Source organism: Echinops telfairi, unplaced genomic scaffold (assembly GCF_000313985.2).
Source record: "Echinops telfairi isolate 266 unplaced genomic scaffold, ASM31398v2 ScPeMD7_5868;HRSCAF=6743_0, whole genome shotgun sequence".
Taxonomy (NCBI): Eukaryota; Metazoa; Chordata; class Mammalia; order Afrosoricida; family Tenrecidae; genus Echinops; species Echinops telfairi.
Genome location: NW_022109767.1, coordinates 18723233 through 18746802, shown reverse-complemented (window position 1 = coordinate 18746802; position 23570 = coordinate 18723233). Strand labels below are relative to the sequence as shown.

Here is a 23570-nt window from a genome sequence, read left to right as displayed (position 1 = left end):
TGAACATTATTAAGGATATTACGACATCAGTACCATCCAAAAAGAGACAACAGTGAGAGGCAGGAAGAGGAGGATACTATTTTCCCTATTTAAAAAAAAAGAGATTCATTTAGTCAGAAAAGTGTCATTAAAATGAAATCGTCTTTTCTGATGTGAAGCGGGATAAGCAGACGTTGACAAAGACGAGAGCTGCAGTTGTGAGTCCTCAACATCCTGCTCGTTGCTCAACAATATCGGCCTTGAAAGCACGTTCACTGACACTTCACAGCATGCTTCAGAGCGGGTCAAGTGTCTTTAGCTGCCATCTCTTTTCTCAACTTCCTCAGGCCTATCCACGCTGCAAGCTGTGCTGGATTCTGCTGCAGAGAAAAAATGGCAAGTGACGGCTATCAACGTGGGCAACATTAACAACGACAAGAAAGACGAGACCTACCGATCGCTTTTTCAAGATCTGGAGTTAAAAAAAGAACGGCGTGTAATCCTGGACTGCGAACAGGATAAAGTCAACGACATTGTGGACCAGGTTTGCCATTCTCTGTTGTCTAATGGGCCAAATATAGACTGTGTGTGCAATGTCAGCATTTGGGATGTGTATTGGCGTAGGAGTTGCTTAAACAGCAGTTCTTACTTTAGAGTTTGTGTAGGATGCAGTACAGATCACCAATTACATTATCTCTGGTTTCAGTTAGCCGTGGCAGATGGTCTTCAAGGAAGCTGACACATCATGCTAATCATTAAATATGTCTGGTGTATAATTATTGGCTTTTATCTTGTACATGATAAGAGTTCCCTAAAGTTTTATATTTTTCATATCAAATTTAAGATTTTTTTCTGGTTATTTTCTTTGGAGATATGGGATTTAATTCTTTATCGATAGGTGGTTCTTTCCAAAAAAAGAACAGTATGTAGTGTACTAATCTATATTATTTTCTAAATAGACCTAGGTTTCTGGAAAAAGCATATATTTATTTTCCCAAGAAGTGAGTTTTTCTTCCCTCACAAGGATTTGTGCCACTATAAAAACATTTATCTGCAAATTTAAAATACATAAGGTGCATCTAGGTTTTGTTGATAATCTGAGAAGTCAAACGCATTAATCCATTTGAAGTCTGTTTGGAAAAGTAACATGATTCCAGAGATAAAGATGTTTTTACTTTTGCTTCCCATCCTGCCTTGTTTCATTTAAAATCTTTCAGGATAAGTGATCACAGTGATGTTTTCTTGATAAAAATAAAACAAATTGGGTTTTGCAGTCAGGGTTGGTTGCCAGGGACGACGGGAAAGAGCATCATGACTTACTGAGTCAGGTTTCACTCACTGGGTGTCCCTTCTTTTTCCAAGTTTCTATAGAGATGTAAGTCTTCCTATTAGAGCTACTTATGTAGATTATGTTCACTGCTAGTTTTTTTGAATAATGCAAGTACAGGATTAGAAGCAGAATGCATGTCTGGGTATGTGTCCCTTGGCCCTTCTAGCTTGAAAGGGACAATGAAATTTATTAATTTGCACAACATAAAACATTCTGCGAACATGAAATTTGTGAAGCTTTAATTCATATATAATAATAATACAGGCCATAATACATAAAAAGTTGATCACTCATAAAACATTGAAAAGCTGAACAAAGCTAACTTGTTATGATAAAGAACTAAATGTGGAGCGCAGAGAGGTGAACATTTTGATAGAAGCATCTTCATTACAGTCTCAGGAGATGAAATCAGGATTGTTTTTAAACTGGAGGCCTCTTATTCAAATATGAGTGTTAAATCTCCATTTACATTTCATAGGAGAGTCTCATTAAGACTGAATTTTAACAAGCAATGCTCATTAGTCTTTGCTTTAAAAACTTACGTTTCCATGGCACTTTGTAATAAATCCCAGTGAAAACCCCTCTGAAAATAACTCTATTTCCAAATCAAGATGATAGAATCTACAAAAAAAAGAAAAAAAAAAAAAGGGAAAGCAAAAAAGAATGCCAAAAAAACAAAAAAACCCTTTTTAAAAAAAAAAAAAAAAAAAATGTGAAACTGTCTTCCACCTGGGTCTGTACAGTTCTGAAAATGGTCTTACCATCCCTATAACCTTTCTCAGAAGAATTCTGGCTCTTGGATTTACACTATATCAAAATGACAAATTGGGCATCCTCTAGGAACTCAACTGGTATTCCCTTTAAATGATCTTTGAGTGTACAGCACACACACACACACACAAATAGCGTGAAGGAACAAGATCATGAATGTAGCACAGCTAGGATCAATTTCTGTGCTAGTCCTGGAAGACAGAGAAACAAATTTGCATCCGATCACAAGGATCTACATATAACCCCCACCCAGGGGGATGGACTACAGAAAAGTGGCTGAAAAGAAACATTGATCAGTGTAAGACATGAAAAAAAAAATTATAAATAAGCAAGGGTTCATGAGGGCGGGGCGGAATGAGAAGCTGATACCATGGGCTCAAGCAGAAAGAAAATGTTTTGAGAATAATGAGGGCAACAAATGTACAAATGTGCTTGACACAATGAATGGATGGATGGATTGTGATAAGAGTTGTATGAGCCCCCCAAAACAAGATTTTTTAAAAGAAAGAAGGAAAGAAAGAACTTTATAGACAAGAGCAATTGAATATTGAGAAAACATCCCAGCCCAGTTCACATCAAGTCCATAAGTCCGATATTAGCCCAAACATCCAATACAAGTCCATCAATTCCTCTTTAGACTCACATAGTCATGCAATAATGCCGAGGGAAGGAAGATCAGAAGCCAGTGGGTGGAAAGTCTTGTGGATCAAGTGGCAGTAGAGGCATCTAGTGCTGGCGTGTGTCTACATGTGGCTCCTCTAGCTCCAGGGCTCTGACTGCATCAGTGTAGCTCCATTAGGCTCGTTGTCAGTAATGTCTCACAGGGAGTGAGTGTGTCCCACTTCCAGTGAGCTATTTATGTCTGTTGTGCCTCCAGATGAGGTTACCAAGCTGTTACCTGATTGACAAGCCAGGCTCCACCTCTTCCTCAAGTTGACATTATGTAATTGCCACAATTTCCAAACAAAATTCTCATAGGCCAGCCCTTTCTACCACAGAAACATGAGTAGGTGCACTGTTGAGATGGAAAAACGAATCCTTGTTGCAACACTCCTGACCTTTTCTTTACTGAGACACATCTCAGTTTCTTAAACTTTCCTTATAATAAGCCCTGTGATCTTCCTGCATCTGCCAAGAAAATTTGTCAAGATTAGGAATCCCCTCAATTAACACTCATAACCTTCAGAGCTGATCTGTCGGACTTAAATTGAACTAGCCCAGCCTATCACATGGGAGCTGTTGTTTTGTTTGGACCCTTTTTATTCTTATCTCACATGCAGTGAACCTAAGACAAGTTGTTACTGAGAGAACTTGTCTGTAGCCATTGACTGATTGCAGAAACATGTTTAAACACACTTTCTATTATAAATAAAGCTGTGAATATATTAATTAGAAACTTTTAGCAATCCTTTTGTACTTAACTCATATACAGAAAACAATAATTTGAAGCAAATGCAGTACATCCAAAATGACACCCGTTCAAAATGCAGAAAACACATAGTAATGTCTGTATTATTTGTATAAGTCCCTGAATATATTAAATTCATGCAGACAACGAATGACTGCATCATATCACAAATATTTTTTGATGACATCCTCTGTCTGGAATAGGGGATGTTTAGAGGAGAACAAAGGAATGTACACATATAATATCACAGCATCACCAGTTGTACTGTAATATAGTTTAAAGAGAATGGAGGAGGGAGATTTCATAAAGAGTTCATGTAGGAAGTATCATCTGAGTTGGTTTGGGTCATTCATTTGTTCAATAAATTATATGAGTATCTAATGTTTACCAGAGAAGTGCTAGAATAGGTCCTAGGAAAACAATACGAACAACTTCATATCTAGGCTAATATTAGTGATCAGTTGCATAAATTAATATATCATGTCGAAAAGCAAGAATGTTATTTTGAGGACTAAGGGGCACCTGACCCAAACCATGGTCTTTTCAATCGCTTCATATGCAAGTGAAAGCTGGACATTGAATAACGAAGACCAAATGGAAATTAATGAATTTGAAGGCTGGTTTTGGCGAAGCACATTGAAAGTACCATGGACTGCCATAAGAACAAGTACATCTGTCTTGGCAGAAGCACAGGCAGAATGTTCCTGCAGGCAAGGATGGTGAGACTCAGCTCATGTACTTTGGCTGTGCTGTCAAGAGAACGCAGTCCTAGGAAAGGACATCGCACTTGGTAAATTGCAAAGGCAGGGAGAAAAGGGGAGGGCCCTTGACAAGATGGATCGACACAGTGGCTGCAACAATGGGCTCAAACGTGCCAATTTGAATGGCTCAATATTATACTTAAGATAACAACATTAGAGAAAAATGAATGACGAGGAATCAAAGATGAAAATCTTGTGGTCTCATTTGACTGGTTGGCCACAATTAAGTGACTATTTTTTATTGATTGATTTCTTGAGGGGTAACATTTGAAAATTACCAAAGCGATGATTACTCTTTTTTCTGTGTATTCTAGTCTCTAGATTTGGAAATTATGTTTTATTAAATAAGACTAACTGTAAAACATTCAGAAACATAATAGGTGAACATTTATTTTATCAACAATTGTACATTTACATTAATTCAATTTACTAAATAATAGTCTCTTGCTCCTTTTTAGGTTATCACCATTGGAAAACATGTTAAAGGGTATCATTACATCATTGCAAATCTGGTAAGTGAATTAACTCAGTGCTTTGCTGGAGATGCTAATTTAAAGAGATGCTTTGAATGCCCAATGTTCGTCACTGGTGTTTTTAATAACATGACTTAATTATGCTCATGCGTATTGCATTTTAAATTTAATTTTAACGTTACAATTGTAAATATATTTTCCATTCTTAAAAAGGATGCACAAAATTGTAGAAAAATATTTGAGAGTTTGTAATAGGTATCTTAGAATTTGTATTTTACAATGAGAAAAAAAATCTTAAAACATTCCATTTAATTGGCTATATTTTTCTGTTTCTCGCTGACAAAGGATTTTAATAACTCTGCCCTTGGCATATTTTTTTCAAATGTTTAATATATATCTAACATTTGAAATAAATGTACGCTGTGAGAATACATGTTGGCTAAAAATCAAACTTGGGGGTATTTAGAATACCGATATTTTATATATTATTTATTTTTGATTCCTTACTTGCTAGGTTAGCAGCAAGGAGCACTGGTGATGCAGTGGGTTAAGCACTGGCTGCTAACCCTGAGGTCAGCAGTTCAAACTTTGAACTGTTCTTTTTGAGAGAAAGATGAAGATTTTCACTCCTGTGAAGAGTTACACCCTCGAAAGCCGCAAAGGGCAGTTCTCTTCTGTCCTGTATTGCTGCGTTGAGTCACAAACAACCCAGCAGCTGTGGGGCAGCGAGACCACAGGGGTTCTGTTAGTGCAGTGAGTTAAACACTGGGCTGCTAACTGGGAGAAGGGCAGCCCTATCCCCCTGCTCCATGGGCAGGGGGAGGCAATCTACTTCAATATAGGTTTACAACCTGCGAAACCCTCCTCGGGAGTAGTTCTATTCCATTCTGTAGGATGGCTATGGGTCAGAATCAGCTTGAAGACGATGGTAAGTTGGGGTTGGTTTAGATAATCAATTCAAATGAAAACTGAGTTCCTCTATATGGTCGCTTTTTTCCTTTGGCTGCCAGGATAGGGTCCCTCTATGTTGACATCCACTCAAGGACGGTGAGAGATCTAATTACCATCAGGATCAATTTCGAATCGTCATCAGCTATTATATTTCTTGAAGTAGTTTTACATCAGAAAGAAAACCAGAGACTAAGTCTTTATTGGTGTAATATTTTAGTTTCTTAAGTAATGAAGATCTTAGATGGTTGGGCAGTTTTCCCAGCCCCACACTCCATCAAATGAAACTAGCCCTCTGTGATGGAGTAGATTCCAACTCATCCGGACCCAAATCCAAACCCAAACGAAATCAAACTCACTGCTACCCAGTCAATTCTGACTCAGCTTCTCCAGAGGACAGCGGGAAATTACCCTGTTCGTTTCCAAGGCTGTCGGCTTTAGCGTAGACTGCTGTGGCTTTCTCACACCCAGGCGCTGGGGACTTGTCTATAAGCCACATTGAAACACTGGACGTCTTTCAAATGGAGATATATTTCCTGGTTTCCAGGGGATCAAATTGTTTGATCAAAAGACATTATTCATAGGCGTGATGGAGAGAGATAATAAAACAAACATTTACAGTCTGATAACTGATAAACGCTGTTATTACCAGAGGCGGCATTGGAGACATAGAAGGTCAAATTTCTAAGCAACATTCTATTGGGAAAAGTTGGCCTTTCAAGATCCAGTTTCATTTGGCGATGAAATGGTTAGCAACTGTAAAATGTAAGATGTATTTGAGGACTTAGCATTCTACTATGTGAAGGCAGTTGTAAATCGCTCCTGGCAGGAGCAGTGAGGGTTAACATAGATGCTGCCTGGTAGCTAGTCTCTTCAGCACCACATTGTGTGTGGGGAGCAGCCTGCACAGTGAGTCCCGTGTGTAAATTGTGCCATTTGATGAACAGCACAGAGCCATATTGAAAGCTGTGATCTTTAAAAATGTCCAGACGGAGATTATATTGGGACAGTGAGAAATAATGGCAGAAGGTGGCTCATCAATTTGAGAGCTGATATCTGATGTGATGGAAAAGGAGAGATGGTGTGAAATGACCACAGTGAACAGAAAAATAGAGATAAAGCAAGTGTATGTGCCATCCTCTATTCAAGCGCTGTTATATATTTTTCTAAATACTTAATTTCTACATCCTACGTAATTTCAAGTGAGTAATATGTGTAGAGTCCTACAGAGTGCCTCAATATCTGAGAATTTAGAGAACACTTGGAAATTTCATTGACATTTAAAATTAATTGAAGCGTGCCACCAAAATCGATGAGATTTCCCTTCAGACCCTTGATTTGGAATTCTCCTTTGCTCTCTGTCCAGTTTTTCAGGAGTGTTTACGTGGGTACCTCTAAGAAGGAAAAGATCATGTTTTTTTGAGAATTTACTCAGTAATTGTCGAAGGCTTAAGTTCCCAAATGTCCCTGACCCAACATTTGAAAAGATAAACTTATATATAAAGTCATGAAGAAATGCTCGTGATGAATTCTAAATCCTATTGCTCACCATACTATTTTCATACAATCTCTCAAAAACGTCTCTCCATGGTTCTTTGTCATATGTAAAATGAGAACTTAGGACGCTATCTGATAAATTTTCATTTCCATTTGATTCACCATAGAAAGTATAACATAAATGTGTTTTACATCCAGGGATTTACGGATGGAGACTTGTTAAAAATTCAGTTTGGAGGAGCAAATGTCTCTGGGTTTCAGATCGTGGACTATGATGATTCCTTGGTATCTAAATTTATAGAAAGATGGTCAACCCTGGAAGAAAAGGAATACCCTGGCGCACATACAACGACAATTAAGGTTGGTTTGCTGGGTTTTTGTTTTATTTTATTTCTGCTACTGTCCTTCTAATGGGAGTCTTGCAAAATACAAAGATGAAAAAGAAAATAACAAAGAGAGGAGATGGTACAGTTCAATATATGGTAACTCTTGATTTCAACATCATAGTCTTCATATTTTAGTTACGAAACTGAGCTTCGGACTCAATGGCAATGAGTTGAATGGTTTCCTTTGAAGTTGTCTACTTCCCTGACATTATCAGTATGCAGTCATTTATTTACCTGCTTATCTGTTTGCTTTTTACTTTTGGTTGAGTGGCTTCTGAACGAGGCACTTGGAATTGGTGGTAAACCAAAAGAAACGATCTGGTCTCAGCTCACAGTCCAGTGAGAAAAGAGTACATTTGGAATGCTGAATGCTAGAAAGTAAATGGTCAAATGGAGATTATGTGCTCTGGGAAGGCCTCTCTGAGTGCGTGATTTTTAAGCTGAAACCTAAAGAATCAGAAGGAAGAAATCTACAAACTCCTTCAAAAATTATGTGTGCAATAAAGCAAACAACAATATTATTCGAACACCTTTCCTGGAGACAGTAGTCAGAAAATATTGGAATATATAAGAGAGAGAAGGATGGATAGGCTTGATAGCCTCAGGACTATTTCAAGAAGATAAACCTACTATTAGCTTCATGAATGAAAAACAATCATTATAAAGTGTTATACATCAAATGAAAAGATTTTGTTTTGTATTGCTTTTTTTTCAGTTACATGTAGTTGTGTTTTTTTTTAATCATTTTATTGGGGCTCATACAATTCATCACAATCCGTACATACATCAATTGTGTAAAGCACACTTATACATTTGTTGCCCTCATCATTCTCAAAATTCCCTTTCCTCTTGGGTTCCTGGAATTAGCTCCTCATTTTCCTTTTTCCCCACCCCCTCCCTCTCCGCTCCCCCCTCCCTCATGAACCCTTAATAATTTATAAATTATTATTATATCTTATCTTACACTGCCTGGTGTCTCCCTTCACCCACCCTTCTGTTGCCCATTCCCCAGAGAGGAGGTTATATGTAGATCCTTGTGATCGATTCCCCCTTCCCCACCTCCCCTCCTGGTATCGCCACTCTCACCACTGGTCCTGAGGGGTTCATCTGTCATGTTTTGTATTGCTTTGATATAAGTGATACACAGATGAGCTGTTTATTTTTAGGAATTTGGGCACATTGAAATCTTTACTTGTTTATTCATTAGTCTTTGTAGTATATTGTATGTATCTAAGTATACATATATTTTAGCTCCAAATATTAAATATTTCCATTTTTAAAAGGATGGGTTTTTTGTTTGTTTGTTTGTTTGTTTGCTTCTGTTGGTACCCTTATTGGGAGCAGTGGTAAAATTAAAGCCAAAGAATGGATTGAGGAGTGATTAGGATAAGATGAAATCATCGTTCTTTATGGAACTTGGAGATGCAAGAAAATTAAGAGTATGTGTTGCCCAAAAAAATTGTTTATTTTTGTTTTAGAAAGCAAATGCATATGAACCGATAAGGAATAGTGTTATTACAGTTGCTATCACAGTTAAACCAGATTATACTTCATAGAGGGGTGCCTTGATTTTGTATGTCATGAGAGAAACAGATAATAATGTTACTTTTGTTTTGTTCTTCTTTTTACATATGCGTGTGTGTGTGTGTGTAAAATCCATATATATATATATATTGAGATTGATCCTGGATAAGGGGTACATACAAGCTTTGGTATTCTTTACTCTGCGATGTGTTGGTAGATTTTAATTTTAAATCAAATTCAAACAAATTTTCCACAGAATGCTTTCCTTTCTTTCTTTTTGCAACATGCCAGATGATTTTGTGTTGGTGGCCTGGATTCCACATTTGTCATGGTTAGAACGTGGCCTTGTTTTGGCATCTCTGGTTAGCGAGATGACTGAGAAGGTAAATGGTCACCGAGTCTCTCACTTTGTACCGCCTGACCTGTGCACCTGTGCTCAGTAGAAGTCCAAAAGGTGATCCCAACCTGGGCTTCCATCCACACAAAGCTGGTGCCCCTTACATTCTCTGATAAAGAGTGTATGCGGCATTCATACTCAGATGGAGCCGGCTCCTTCCTGTGGAGCTTTCTCTTAGTCATTCAGCTGCCTCCCACTGCGGCATGTTGGGGAAAGGATGAAAGAAAAATGAGATTATTCCACTTTTCTTCCTTTTCCTTGGATGTCCTATTATTGTTGAAGTTGAGTGTCATACATCAGGATACAAATCAAATCCTGGGTGTGAGAGATTGTTGGCAAGGCGTTCTGTTAAATGCTGCCAACAGCTAGTGCCAGGTTTCATTCTGAAGCACATATGTGGGGACTGGTCTTTGCTCCTTTCCCATTGTAGCCTTTTTGGTTCCAGAACTGCCTTTATTCTCATTGCTTCTGCCCATTTTTAGGGAGATCTTGATGGTACTTATTGTGGGGAATTGCACAAAGCACAGATTATAAATTATAAAGCATAGGCTAAGAACCGACTCAATCGCAGGGAGTTGGGATTGTTGGTCTGGAGGCTCAGCATCACTGTTTGACCCTGGGCTCAACCTTCTCATATGTACAAGGTTCACAACAGAACACAATGCTGCTGGTCCTGCACCATGGAGCTGATCATCTCCGTATGTCCAACTGATCACCAGGCCTTGAAACCTGTGTCACCAGCCTGTTTTCAATATGAGAACCTCAGTTGACAGGCAGAAAAGGTAGGGACTGTGTGTGAGGAGAATTGACCAGGAATGGAACCTTGGGACAACTGCGTGGTGTGCAAAAATCCTGCCCCGTGAACACATCATTGTCTGGAGTAATGCAGGAAGATCACTGAATTTCCTGATTGTCATAAAGGTTAAAGAACACATTGCCTTAGTGCGTCTTTAGAAACAGTATGTGAGAATATTGGTCAATACACGGTTCCAACCCATTTTCTAAGACAAGAAACTTGTAGTTAATTGTCAATGTCTCTTTGTACTTTCAACATTTTATAATTTCCTTCTAACCATGTTTATAATATCTTTGAAGGTTGATAAAATAGAAAAACTGTGTGTGTTTTAAGGGGGGGGGAGATCAAATTCTGTGGGAATTAATCCTGATACAAACAGGCATTACTCATAAGCTGTAGGCTAATACATGGAAATAAAAACATGAAAAAGCCATGAGTCCTGCCCTTGAAAATCCACAATTTAATGGAGAAGACATTTAGGTCAATACGGACATATTGCTGAGTGATGTATATATATATATGATATAAGATACATATTTATAAGATGTCAGATCCTTGCATATAGGGAGGATAGTGTGGGGAAGGGATGTCTGGGAAATCTTTCCAGAGAAGTGACATGGTAAAACAAGATGACAAGTATGGTAGGATGCTTGTGAAAAATCCAAATGTAAGTCGACTCAGAGATCTAACTCAGGATGGCATATTTAGAGAGCTCTGTTTTCTGTTTCATTGTTTGTTTTTAAATTTTTCTGTTGTAAGAACTTAAATAATGGAACCAGTACATCAAACATATTAAAATAGCAAGAGGTAAAAACCAAACCTATTGCTATTGACTCGATTCTGACTCAAGTGACCTTATAGTGCCATGTAGGACTGCCCGCTAGTTTCCAAGGCTCTAAAACTATTTTTTAACGGTTTGAGATATTTTTAACATATATACAGTTCAATAGTTCAGTCATATTAAGGTTTGTGCCTTCATCATTACAATAAACTTTAGAACATTTATTCTTTTTTTTCATTTATTCATTTTTATACCCATGTTTTTGGACTTCCATTTATCCCCGACCTCTCCTGCCACGCCCCCAGGTAATGATTACATAATCCTACGGAGCCCTGGTCATATACTGGTTATGCTTTGGGCTGCTGACTTAAAGGTCAGACATTTAAAACCACCAGAGGCTTCACAGGAGAAAAAATGAGGCTTTCTGCTCCTGTAAAGAATCGCAGACCCCAAAACCCACAGGGGCAATTTGCCCTTGCCCTTCCTGGTCTCCATGAATCAGAATCAAGTCCACAGCAGTGAGTTTGGTGTTTGGTCTGGCTGCGGTCCTCATAGGCCCACTCATCCTAGCTTCTTTCTACAGAAAGACATTAAAAAAAAAAAAGACCCAGCAACTATGATGAAGTGCAAGAGAGAATGACAAATAAAACAGAAAACATCCTCAATTGAAAAGAAAGCAGAAAATCATCTTAAGAAAATAAATTAAAAGTGAGTCAAAAGGGATGTCTAATGACAAGGAATGTAACAACATTCCGATCTCACTACAGCTGTTAAAATCCACTTTTCGATGCACTTTGTCTGATAGTAAAGCTGTTTACATTCAGGCACCACATTCAGGGATGATTTTCCAGAGACTCCGTTTGCATAGGGACCCAGCAAATAGATTTTTGGGCTTCCACTAATATCAATAACATTCTTCAGACTGGATGTTTCAAATCCAGGTTCTGGTACCGTTGCCTCCTCTTAGTTTGGATTTTACTCTACAAACTTTGGATGGACCACACAGACTGATGTGGTTCTTCCGTGTGAAAGAAGATGAATCCTCACTTAAACAACTGCTTGTTTTGAGACAAGCCTTTCAGACCTGAGACATTTTTTTTTTTCAATAGCAGAGCACCATCCTATTTCTTCACCATACTGTAATACAGCACCCATATCTTCAGTGATCTCCTCATGAGGGCAAGTGCCGAAGGGTTTAAAAGATTTTCCAGCCTTCCAACTGGACATAAGCATTTAACTTGTAATATAAACAGTAAGCTGACGTAAATGGTCTATTAACATCTAAGAACCAATGTGTTCACAACTGAACTTCTGATTGCTCATCACCTCCTCAGCCCCTGTAAACTACTCCTTCTACAATGTTTCCTATCTGAGTCGCTGGAAACTCTATCTTCTCAGCCGTTGCTTAGGCTGAACACTTTCAATTCTCTTTGACTTCTCTTTCTCCAAATTAAATCTGGCAGACAATCTTTTTGGGTACTTCTTATTTCTTACCACTTCTCTGACCACCATGAATGCAACCACCATCGTCTCTCTTCAAGGAGTATGTCCATAGTCTCCAAGCTGGCTTAGATGCTTCACCCAACCCTCGATTATGTGTTTCTGTTTCTTATGAATGATAAAAATGAGATTATGCTGCTGTTAAATTTAAAATCATCCAATGTCTCCTTATTTCGACCTCTGTTCCTTTGTCACATGTAATCACGTATCATGACATTCTTCATCTCCCTAACTCTGCATTAAGGACACACGCCTCTATGTAGAGGAAATAAAATATGTAAAATCTCCAATGCAGGGAAAATTCAAATTTTCTCTTAAAGCTACAGGTTTAGGAGGCATGTGTTCATGAAACTCTGAGCAATTATACTTTTGACATATAGAGGATCCATATCTTAGGGGACTTGTTAATATACTAAGGGCTTTTTTTTTTCTTTCCTTATTTTGCAAGTGATAAGGAGTCATTAGTGGAGAGTGATATGGTTTTGGTTTTGATTTAGGAAGACTGCTATGGCTACCCTTGTCAAAACTTATTGGAGAGAGTGTACGATAAGCCACTGATGTGACAGTGGTCAGAATTTCACTTGTGGTAAATCAGTGGAGAAAAGTACATGGATTTGCTAGATTCATCAGTTATTTCTATGCCTTCATTTAAACTTAAGTAATAATTGCCAAATTATTTATATAGAGTATCAATTTATAAAACATATTCCATGCATATCAAATATGCAAGTATATATAAAGGTGAGAGGAGTCTATGTGTTAAAGAGCAGATCCTAATTAACAAACTATGTCATTTGCATCTTATGACCAAAGACGCATGGTTTGCAGAGAGGAGGCACACCATAGATAGTTATTAAAATATAGAGTAATGCATTTGGTAAAATGAGCAAATTATATAGAAAATACCAAAATACTAAGAAGGGAGGAAATGTCATTATTATTGTAGCAAAATATGGCTTACATTTCTCCCAGAGCATTTGTTGTATATTTTTGCACAGCCATGAAAGAAGAACATCAAAACAAGCCCTTGCTAAAAGGTCAATTCCTACTCACAGCAGCGTCGTACGGTACAGAGATGAACTGTTCAGTGGGGTTTTCTTGCTTGCATTCTTACAGAGGCACGTCACCAGACCGTTCTTTCTCAATGCTGTTGGGTGGGTTCAAATCGCTAAGCTTTAGCTTAACAACCAATAGGAAACCACTTGCCCTACTGAAGCATGTTTGTGGTGCCACCCAACACCATTTCGGCACTTTGGCAGAATGTAACAGGTTAGTTTATTTGCTGACCTGACCAATTCAAGCGTGTGGAAATAAGAATTTAATTTGTAGGCATTTTACTATCCTGACAAACAAGAACCACAAAAAGAGATAGACCCTAGAGCTGATTTGCCACAATGTTAAAGCTGTAGCGCAGATCTTTCCATTGTTAGAGAGATGTGTAAATGTTCTGTGTCTCCGGCAACACCATGCCAGGTATGGCCATCCGTTCTGGCTTGTTACACAATAGGTTCAGTTTTCCTAGTGGTTCTCAGCTGCCCTGGTGGTGCGAAGCAATTCAACAATAATACGCACGCAGAAACAATTATGTGGCACTTTACCTAATGGCTTTCCTGCAAGAATCTTATTTTGCTCTGGAAAATATTTTACTTTGGAAAGCACAAGCTCAAACTTTATTAATTGCTTTGCTGAGAGTTATTAAGCCCTTCTGAAAATGGTATAATCTTTTTCAGTCCAGCAATTAGTGTCTTGCATTAAATAGTACTCTGGGTGCCAAATAGAATTAATTCTTCTTTTCAATCCAATGCCTCAGCACAATGGATGGACTAAACGTCAGCTGATACATTGGTCCCCAGCTCCTAATCTGAGAGCATGGTGCCACATCGCAGTGACTGACCATCCTCGTTCTTTTTCAAAAAGCGTGTGAGGGACTGAAACAAACTCATCCATAACAATGCAACATTGATAAAATTCTATATATCCTAAATTTTATAAAGTGACAAAAATACACCCATTGATATACATTGCATCATTTAAAACATAATGAGACATTGCTAATATATTAGATTATCATACAGGCTATCTAGGCCCATTTTTTGTTTTTACAATTCTTTTTTAATTTTGTCTCTACAATTCTTAATCTGTAAAAAGAGCCTGACGGCACTGTGGTTAGGCATGAAGCTGTTCATCTCAAGACCAGTTCCAACCTACCGGTTGATCCATAAGAAACAAATGAATCTGTCTGCTCCTGTATATAATTATAATCTACTGAATTCTACATATAAGTTGTTATGAGTCTGGCTTAATTCAATGGTAGAGAAGTGTGTGTGTGTGTGTGTGTGTGTGTGTGTGTGTGATTTTTTTGTTGCTTGTTTTGGTTATATGTAAAGGGAACAAGTTGGAGGTGATTTCAACCAAATCCATACTTTCATGAGAATATGAAATACTAATTTTCTTCACTCAATAAAACATACCTAATTTCACTGAATCTTTGCCACTTCCTGTGTGATTTTCAGGCAAAGATGGTGATGATTTTCAGGCAAACGTCTTTGATCTACATGTACCAAAGAGAAATCTTAATTCAGTCTGGACAAGACTTGTTTTGTTTTATATAGATTAATTTTTAAAAACAAGGATTGACTACTTTTAAAAAAATACCCGAGGAAATAGAGCAAGGAAGGGAGAGGGATTTGAACTACTAACTCAAATGAAAGAAGTGTAACTAAAGAAACTTTAAGCTAAGGATGAATCCAAATGAGACCATGTGCTGATAGAGTTTCTTTTTCAATCTTGATCAACCGACCTTTGCAAAAATTCTGAATTCTTATTAATTCCAAATGTTTGAATGCAAGTCTGGCTCTTAGAGATTTTCAGTCCAGTTCTACAGGCAATCTGCATTATTTAAGCACAAATGTTTGAAAATAAAGAAGGTTCCACAAAAATAATTAAAAACTATTCCGATCATTCCTAGAAAATAATAAAGCATGTTAATTCTGGTTCCTTGCCATTGGAGCTCTCTTTTCTCCTTCGGAAAGTGTGACACTTATGTCTTTGCAAAGGATATTGAGGAGGGTTTTTTGGGACAATTTTGTGCCTTTATGCAGAGAAGTTTCAAAGGGCACATGTTCAAAATGCTTTGCAGTAAATTAAAGATGATTATCACAGAGAGCTATTTTCCAGAGGGTGGGCTACAGTTTAATTGGGAATTAGGACAAGTGAATAATATAAAATTTATAATGCATTTCCTAGTACAGTTATTTTCTTTGATTCTATTTCATCAGTAGTCATTGCTGAAAAATATTAAAACAAAAATGTTTGCTAAACATTTGGTTTATAAGCTTGCTTATTTTTTCCTAGAGCTCCTATTAATAATTACTATGTACAATAAAAAAGAGAAATAAATTGTTTAAAATTCTCTAGAGCAATATAATTCAGTGTATACTAATTTTATTTAGCTAAATAATTTATGTGGTTTTCAATATGAATCTAAAATTTACCAGCCCATAAAAATTGCAACACACACAAAACCCCATTTATAATGCAAAGTAATTTGTGCTACAGAACTTTTTAAAATGGCAATTAGTTTGGACAATGCTGAGTAAAGAAAGCTGGATATGAATTTTTACTGCAAGGTTTCTCAAGACCTTTAAAATGCTGTGAGGATCATTTCCTGAACTTACTGAACCACAGAATTCTGTTTTTATGGAACAGGATAGATCTTTCAAAAACCCAGCAAAATCCCATTTTAAACTAATAAACATGAATAAATGAAGAAAGAAGAAAAGAAACTTGCTAGTCAATAATTTGTTTTTACTAGAATGTTTTACAACTTACCAGAATCCTAAGCTCCTATATATATTGGGTGTGATATTTTGCTAACTGGAGTGACCAAGCATGTGGTTTCCTAAGACTGAGGGGTTTCCCAGGACTGGAGACTTTCTGTTCTAAAACCAGGACAGATCCAGGCAATTCAGGAGAATTTGCCAGACACATTACCTCTCCTTTAAAAGAAACAAACAAAAAACGTACTATCGTGGAGTCGATTGTGACATATTGAATCCGTAGAACAGGATATACCTGCCCATTTTTATTTGGGAGGCTGTCACCCTTGACAGGAACAGAAAGGTTCCCTGTGCCCATGCCATGTGTCTGATCGGGTCGACCAGCTGAACTTGTGGTTAATCTACTGTGCATAATGCATCATCTTCTGTGCCACCAAGACTCCACTCGTGGTCTCAGAACCAGAGATTTAGATTTAAATGAAATCTCTATTACAGTATGTTTTGTAACCTGGGTAAAACCAATTCTCATAACTAGGAGTCTTTCTGTGTAAAGTTGTTGTTGTTGTTGTTGTTGTTGCTAGGTGCCACTGGAGTGGCTCCACCCCATAGCTATCCTACACATAATAGAAGGAAACAGCGTACGGTCCTGCACCGTTCTCAGAATTGTTCCTGTGTCTGAGCCCACCGAAGCCACTGCGTCAGTCGGTCCTTCTCCTCTAGAGCCTTCCTCGTTTTCGCCTTCTCTCCACTTTACCAAACATAATGGACCAGACATGAAGGACTGGTCTCTCCTGACCGCATGTCCAAAGCATGCAAGACAAAGTCTTTTCAGATTCAAGGAAATCCAGTCAATACAACTATCAGTCAAATGTATGCAACAACCACAAAAACTAGTGATGAAAATAATTGAAGAATTCTACCAAGGATTTCAGTCTGAAATTGATCAAATGTGCACTCAAGATACATTGATGGTTATTCTTGATAGGAATGCAAAAGTTGGAAGCAGAAGAAGGAACAGTAGTTAGAAAATATGGACTTGGTGATAGAAATGAAGCTGGAAAGCCCAGGATAGAATTCTGCAAGACAAACGACTTGTTCATAGAAAATACCTCTTTTCAACAACACAAATGGCGACTATAGACATGGGCCTCTCAAAAATACACAGAAATCAAATAAGACATCTGTGAGAAGCTCAATATCAGCTGCTAAAACTATCCTAGGGACTGATTGTAGAACAGACTATCGATTGCTCATATAATTTGACATTGAGTCTATCCCACCTGGTTTTCAAGAACAGATATCATACAATGAACAGTAATGACAGAAAACATGATGAGCTGTGGAGATCATCTTGTTTTAAGGCATTAGGATCATCTTTCAGGGAAAAGGACGAAAGAAAGATCAAAGTAATTAACAAAAGAGACTCTAAAACGTGTTCTTAATTGTAGAGTAGGTAAAGGAAATGGAAGAAAGGATGAAGTCAAGGAACTGAATAGAAGTTTTCAAAGGACAGTTCGAGAAGACAAAGGCAAGTGTTAGAATGAAATGAGCAAGGAACTAGAATTAGAAACCCGAAAGAGAAGAACATGCTCAGCATATCTGAACGGGAAAAGACTCAGGACAATAATAAAAGCGTTCCATTGTAATGTTGAACGATGTTATAGGCAAGACATTGAATGATACAGGAAGCATCAGGAGAAGAGGGAAAGAATACAGTTACTGTACCAAAAAGAACTAGTCGACAGCGCACCATTTCAAGAGACAGCATATGAGCAAGAACCAATGGTGCTGAAGGAAGTTCAGACTGCACTGAACGCATTATCCAAAAACAAGGCTCTAGGAATGGATGGAATCACCACTGAAATGTTTGGGAAAACTAAAAAAGCACTGGCACCACTTACTTGTCTATGCCAGCACATTTGAAATACAGCTACCTCACCAACTGACTAGAATAGAGCCATATGTGTGCCCATTCCAAAGAAAGGTTGCCCAACAGAGTGCGCAAACTATAGAATGATATTGATATCGCACGCAAGTAAATCTTGCTTAATATCAACAGCAGTTGCAGCAGCACATTGACAGGGAAATGCCAGAAGTTCAGAAGAAGACGTGCAACAAGGGATATCATTGCTGGTGTAAGATGGATTTTGGCTCAAAGCAGAGAATACCAGGAAGATGTGTACTTGCGTTTTATTGACTATGCCACAGCATTTGTCTGTGTGGACCATACCAAACTGTGAATAACCATGAGAACTGGGAATTCCAGAACACTTCATTGTGCTCATTCAGAACTTCTACATGGATCAAGAAGCAGTTGTGTGAACCGAGGAAGGAAATAGTGCATGGTTTTAATTCAGGAAAGGTATGCATCAGGGTTGTATCCTCTCACCATATGTTCAATCTATGTGCTAAGCAAGTCATCAGAGAAGTTGGATTGTATGCAGACGAGTGCAGCCTCAGGCCTGGAGAAAAGCTTATTAACAATTGGCAATGTGCAGATGGCACAACCTTGCTTGCTGAAAGTGAGGAGGAAGTGCAATACGTGCTGATGGAGATCAAGGAAGGCAGCTTTCAGTATGGTCTACAACTCAGTGTAAGGCAGACCAGCAGCCTCCTAACTGGACCGAGAGGTAACGTCATGATACATGGAGAAAATGCTGAAGTTGAAGCATCTTATCTTACTTGAATCCACAATCAATGTTCATGGAAGCAGCGGTCTAGAGATTACAAAGACATTTTGATTGGGTGAATCTGCTGCCCAGACCTCTGCAGACTATTGAAAATTAAAGGTGTTACTTTGAGCACTAAGCTGTGCCTGAACCAAGCAACGGTATTCTCCATTGCCTCATATGTATGTGAAAATTGGAGGACCATAAAAGAATCAATGCATTTGAATTGTGGACTGGAGATGAATCTGCAGAGTTAGAATAAAAGTATTGCTGCATAGGATATTTTTTGAGAGAACTTACTGCGAAGCTATCAAGCATTATACACTCAGAACTAGACAGACATGAAACTCTCTTCTTGATGTCTCTCGCCCTATCATTTATTTCTAAAAGTCCCCTGAGGTAGACAGAATAGGCATTGCGGTCCTTATTTTACCATGGAAAAACCTTCACTCATTACTGTCGATTCAAATCCAACTCATGGCTACTCTGTATTAGAGTGGAAATGTTGTATAAGACTGGATTTTTGTAAAATTCCTGCCTGGAATCTTTACAAAAGCAGATCATCAGGATTTTTTCCCCTGTAACATCAATGGGTGGGTTCGAACCAGTAATCTTTAGATTAGTTGTTGAGCACAAGCCATTTATTCCATGGAGTGTCCTGTGAGAAATTTTAGGCTTAGATAATTCAGTTAACTTGCTCAAGGCGACAGAACAGAGTGTACGCCCTCCTCCAAGTCCCTGGAGGCTGCAGTGATTTATGTGCTCAGCTGGTGACTGAAAATTGAACGTTGGTGTTTACCCAGAAACACATTAGAAGAAAGGCCTGAAGATATCGTTCTGTAAACTCCTATCCAGCATAATTCTATACCAAAACTTTGAGTTGCCATGAGTTTGAATCAATTTGGTGGCACTTTTTCTCTTTTTCTTCTGATTTTCTAAATGAAGAGCTTTCTTAATTATATTTAACTGGATTTCAATGGTCCAGGCAAATTTTTAGAGTGAATATCCATAGACATTATGAAATACTTTTGGGGTGGGGGGGGCGCGGCTGGCCCTCTAGCCTGCTCTTTTCATGCATTGCACCACGTGGTTATGTTTCCCTTAAGGTATAAGACACTTTTTCACAGATTAAAAAAAAAATCACTGTTTGAAAAAATTTTTTTTCTGCTATAGCGTGATATGGGTAATATATGTTTTGGAATAGATGAAGTCTTTATGACACTCTAGCAATTTTAATATTAGTGCCTAATTTATCCTCTTTGTTTGATCATTTGAGTATGGTGTGTACACATTACTTCTTTACATCCTTTGTTTACTTTGGATCTATCACAGTACTGTTTCCAGTTATCTGTGATTACAGAAATGTGTCATTGAATCATTTTTCTGATGAATACTGGACATTCACTATAAATTTGCTTAAAATTATTATTTTTAAAAAACAAATCTCCTTAAAGACACATTTAGAATGGAATAAAAAACACATTTGAAAAATGAACTATAAAAATGTTTTCCCAGGTTTATTATTAAAATATGGATACAGCGTGATAGTCACATAGCACTGCGAAACATAATGGTCCCCGACTGAAATATAAATTTCCAAAATCAGTGCAGGAATGTCACTGATTATAAACATCAGGACAAAGGCAAAGCCTTCATTTTCAAAGAATTATATCGTCACCCTTTCTTATCAAGTTAACTGCATCTAGTTTAGTGAGTGAAAAGTAACGCAGATATTTAACTATATAATTATAACTGCATGCCTGTTTTGTTTATAGTAATAAATGAGCCGCGTGTGCAGAACATTAACTAAGGGGAACTGTGGATACATTTTAGCTTATTTTCTCACGGCTTAGGATGGTGACTTTTAATTTAAAATGATGAGCTGAAAACTTGATTAGGGTGGAACATATGAAAATAATGGAAAGGATTTTTTAAAATACATCATTTTATTGAAGGCTCTTAGAGCTCCTATAACAATCCCTACATCAATTGTATCAAGCACATTTTTACATATGTTGCCATCTTCATTTTCAAAACATTTTCATTCTACTTGAGCCCTTCGTATCAGCTCCTTTTTGTCCCCTCCCTCCCCCACTGTCCCACCCTCATGACCCCTTGATAAAATAAAAATTACTATTATTTTCATATCTTACACCATCTACTGGCTCCCTGTACCCACATTTCTGTTATTCATCTCCCTGGTGGGAGGGGTTATACATCAACCATTGTGATAGTTTCCCCCTTTCTTCCCTCTCTCCCCCCACCTTCCCCCTCCCCTCATGGTATTGCTACTCCCATTACTTTTCCTGAGGAGTATATCTGTCCTGAATTCCGTGTGTTGAGAGCTCTTCTCTGTACCAGTGTACATGCCCTGCTCTAGCCGGATTTGTAAGATAAAACTGGGGCCATGGTAATGGGGTTGGGGGGGGGAAGGAGCATTAAAGAACTAGAGGAATGTTGTATAAGTGCTATACTGCACCCTGGCTGGCTTGTTCCTTCCTTGTGACCCTTCTGTGAGGGCAGATCCAACTGTCTACAGATGGGCTTTGCATCTCCACTCTGGCCGCCCTCATTCGCCTTGATATAATTGTTTGTTTTGGGTCTTCTGATGCCGGATACCTGATCCTTTCGACGCCTTGTGATCACACAGGCTGGTTTGTTTCTTCCATGTGGGCTTTGCTGATTCTCTGCTAGATGGCCACTTGTTTATCTTCAAATCTTTGAGACCCCAGATACTATATCTTTTAATAGCCGGCACCATCAGCTTTCTTCACCACATTTACTTATGTACCCATTTTGTCTTCAGTGATCATCACAGAATGCCAGGTTATTAGTAAAAAGAGTTCTTGCATTGAACTCATTGAGTAGAGGGCCAATGTCCGTCTGCTACCTTAATACTTAATATACAAATATATGCACATAGACTTATATCTCTATCATTTTATATAAGTATATTTACATATATGTGTGTGTGTGTGTGTGTGTGTGTGTGTGTCTTTTGCCTCCTGGTTTAGAAAGGATTTTTTATCTTAGAGTGCACATGCTCTGAATTATAATTGTAACATGCTGCATGGATCTAAATGTTTTTACTGATTTCAACTCAATCTCTTTTTAAAATGTAGTTCACCAATATTTATAGACCTCTAAATCATTTAGTAGAAGGCTTCATAGATTTCTCATAGTAATGTAAGCAAAATGACTCAGTGAAAATTTTAAATTTTAGCTATAATCATAATGAATTAATAAAAATTGCAGTATTTATCTTTTGTGTAGCCTATGCATTTAATGAAGGCTTTGTTTCCTATTTAATTGCTTAGATTTTATTGAAAGAATTGCTTTGGCCTGGAACTGAGTGCTGCATAAGAAAGCATTTTCTCTTTTCCTTTAGGAGAGTAGGAACACTGGAGATTGCCTTGCAGAGGGGTCTCAGGGAGGAGACAAGCCAAACAGGGTGCGATGTAGCAGTGATGAAAAATACAACTTTCCTCTAGTTCCTAAATGCTTCCTCCCCCACTCCTCCCACTATCATATCTGAATTCTACCTTGCAAGTCTGGCTAGACCAGAGGATGTGCACTGATACAGATAGGAACTGAAAATACAGGGAATCCAGGGCAGATGATCCCTTCAGGACCAGTGGTGTGAGTGGCGATACTGGAAGGGTAGAGGGAGAGTGGGTTGGAAAGAGGGAACAGAATACAAGGATCTATATGTGACCTCCTCCCTTGGGGATGGACAACAGAAAAGTGGGTGAAGGGAGACATCGGACAGGGCAAGATATGACAAAATAAACAATTTATAAATTATCAAGGGTTCATGAGGGAGGAGGGATGTGGGAGGGAGGGGAAAAAATGAGGAGCTGATGCCGGGGCCTTAAGTGGAGAGGAAATGTTTTGAGAATGATGAGGGCAATGAATGCACAAATGTGCTTTACACAATTGATGTATGTATGGATTGTGATAAGAGTCGTATGAACCCCTAATAAAATGATTTTAAAAAGAAAAGCTGAATGTTTGGGGGCAGAAGAATGGCTTGTGGAATAGGGTGCCTCTGGACACTTAATTGCAAAAGCTTGTTTTGCTGCCCCTTGAAGCTGGAGCTGAGTGCTTTTGAGTGGAAGCTTATGGCAGAGTGGCTTGCCTTTTGAGAATTTCTTGATAGCCCTAGAAGAATTTAAAACATTACCAGAGAAGTGCAGAGGCCCGTCCAACAGGCTGAAGGCCAAAGAGAGGCCTGCCTGCATGTACGATGGAGAAGAAACTGTTCTAATTGAACAACTGTATACAACTCTCATCTGAATTGTAATCTGTTAACTTCCCCAAATAAACCCCAAAATTGTGAGCATAAAAAGAGATAGAGAGAGTAGAAACTAACACAAGATCCATGTTGTTGTTGTTAGCTCCTGTCAAGTCGATTCCAACCCACAATGACCATATGAACCAAAAAATGCTATTCCCACAATCCTTCGGATGTTTGAGCCCATTGATGCAGTCACCGTACCCATCCATCTTGTCCAGGGTCTTTCTCTTTACCCCTGCCCCTCCACTCTACCAACCATGATGACCAGTCTTTC

The 23570-nt window shown here is 38.2% G+C and overlaps 1 protein-coding gene across 8 annotated transcripts in view; it reads left to right on the top strand.

Annotated features, from left to right (window-relative positions):
• The window catches only part of GRIA2 (glutamate ionotropic receptor AMPA type subunit 2), a 164821-nt gene that overhangs the window by 88093 nt on the left and 53158 nt on the right, over positions 1 to 23570 (top strand). For all 8 annotated transcript variants that reach the window (XM_045295740.1, XM_045295741.1, XM_045295742.1 and 5 more), the window contains exons 4-6: positions 327 to 523; positions 4708 to 4761; positions 7366 to 7527. In XM_045295740.1, coding sequence (XP_045151675.1) covers positions 327 to 523; positions 4708 to 4761; positions 7366 to 7527 — 413 coding nt within the window. The remainder of the gene's footprint in view (positions 1 to 326; positions 524 to 4707; positions 4762 to 7365; positions 7528 to 23570) is intronic.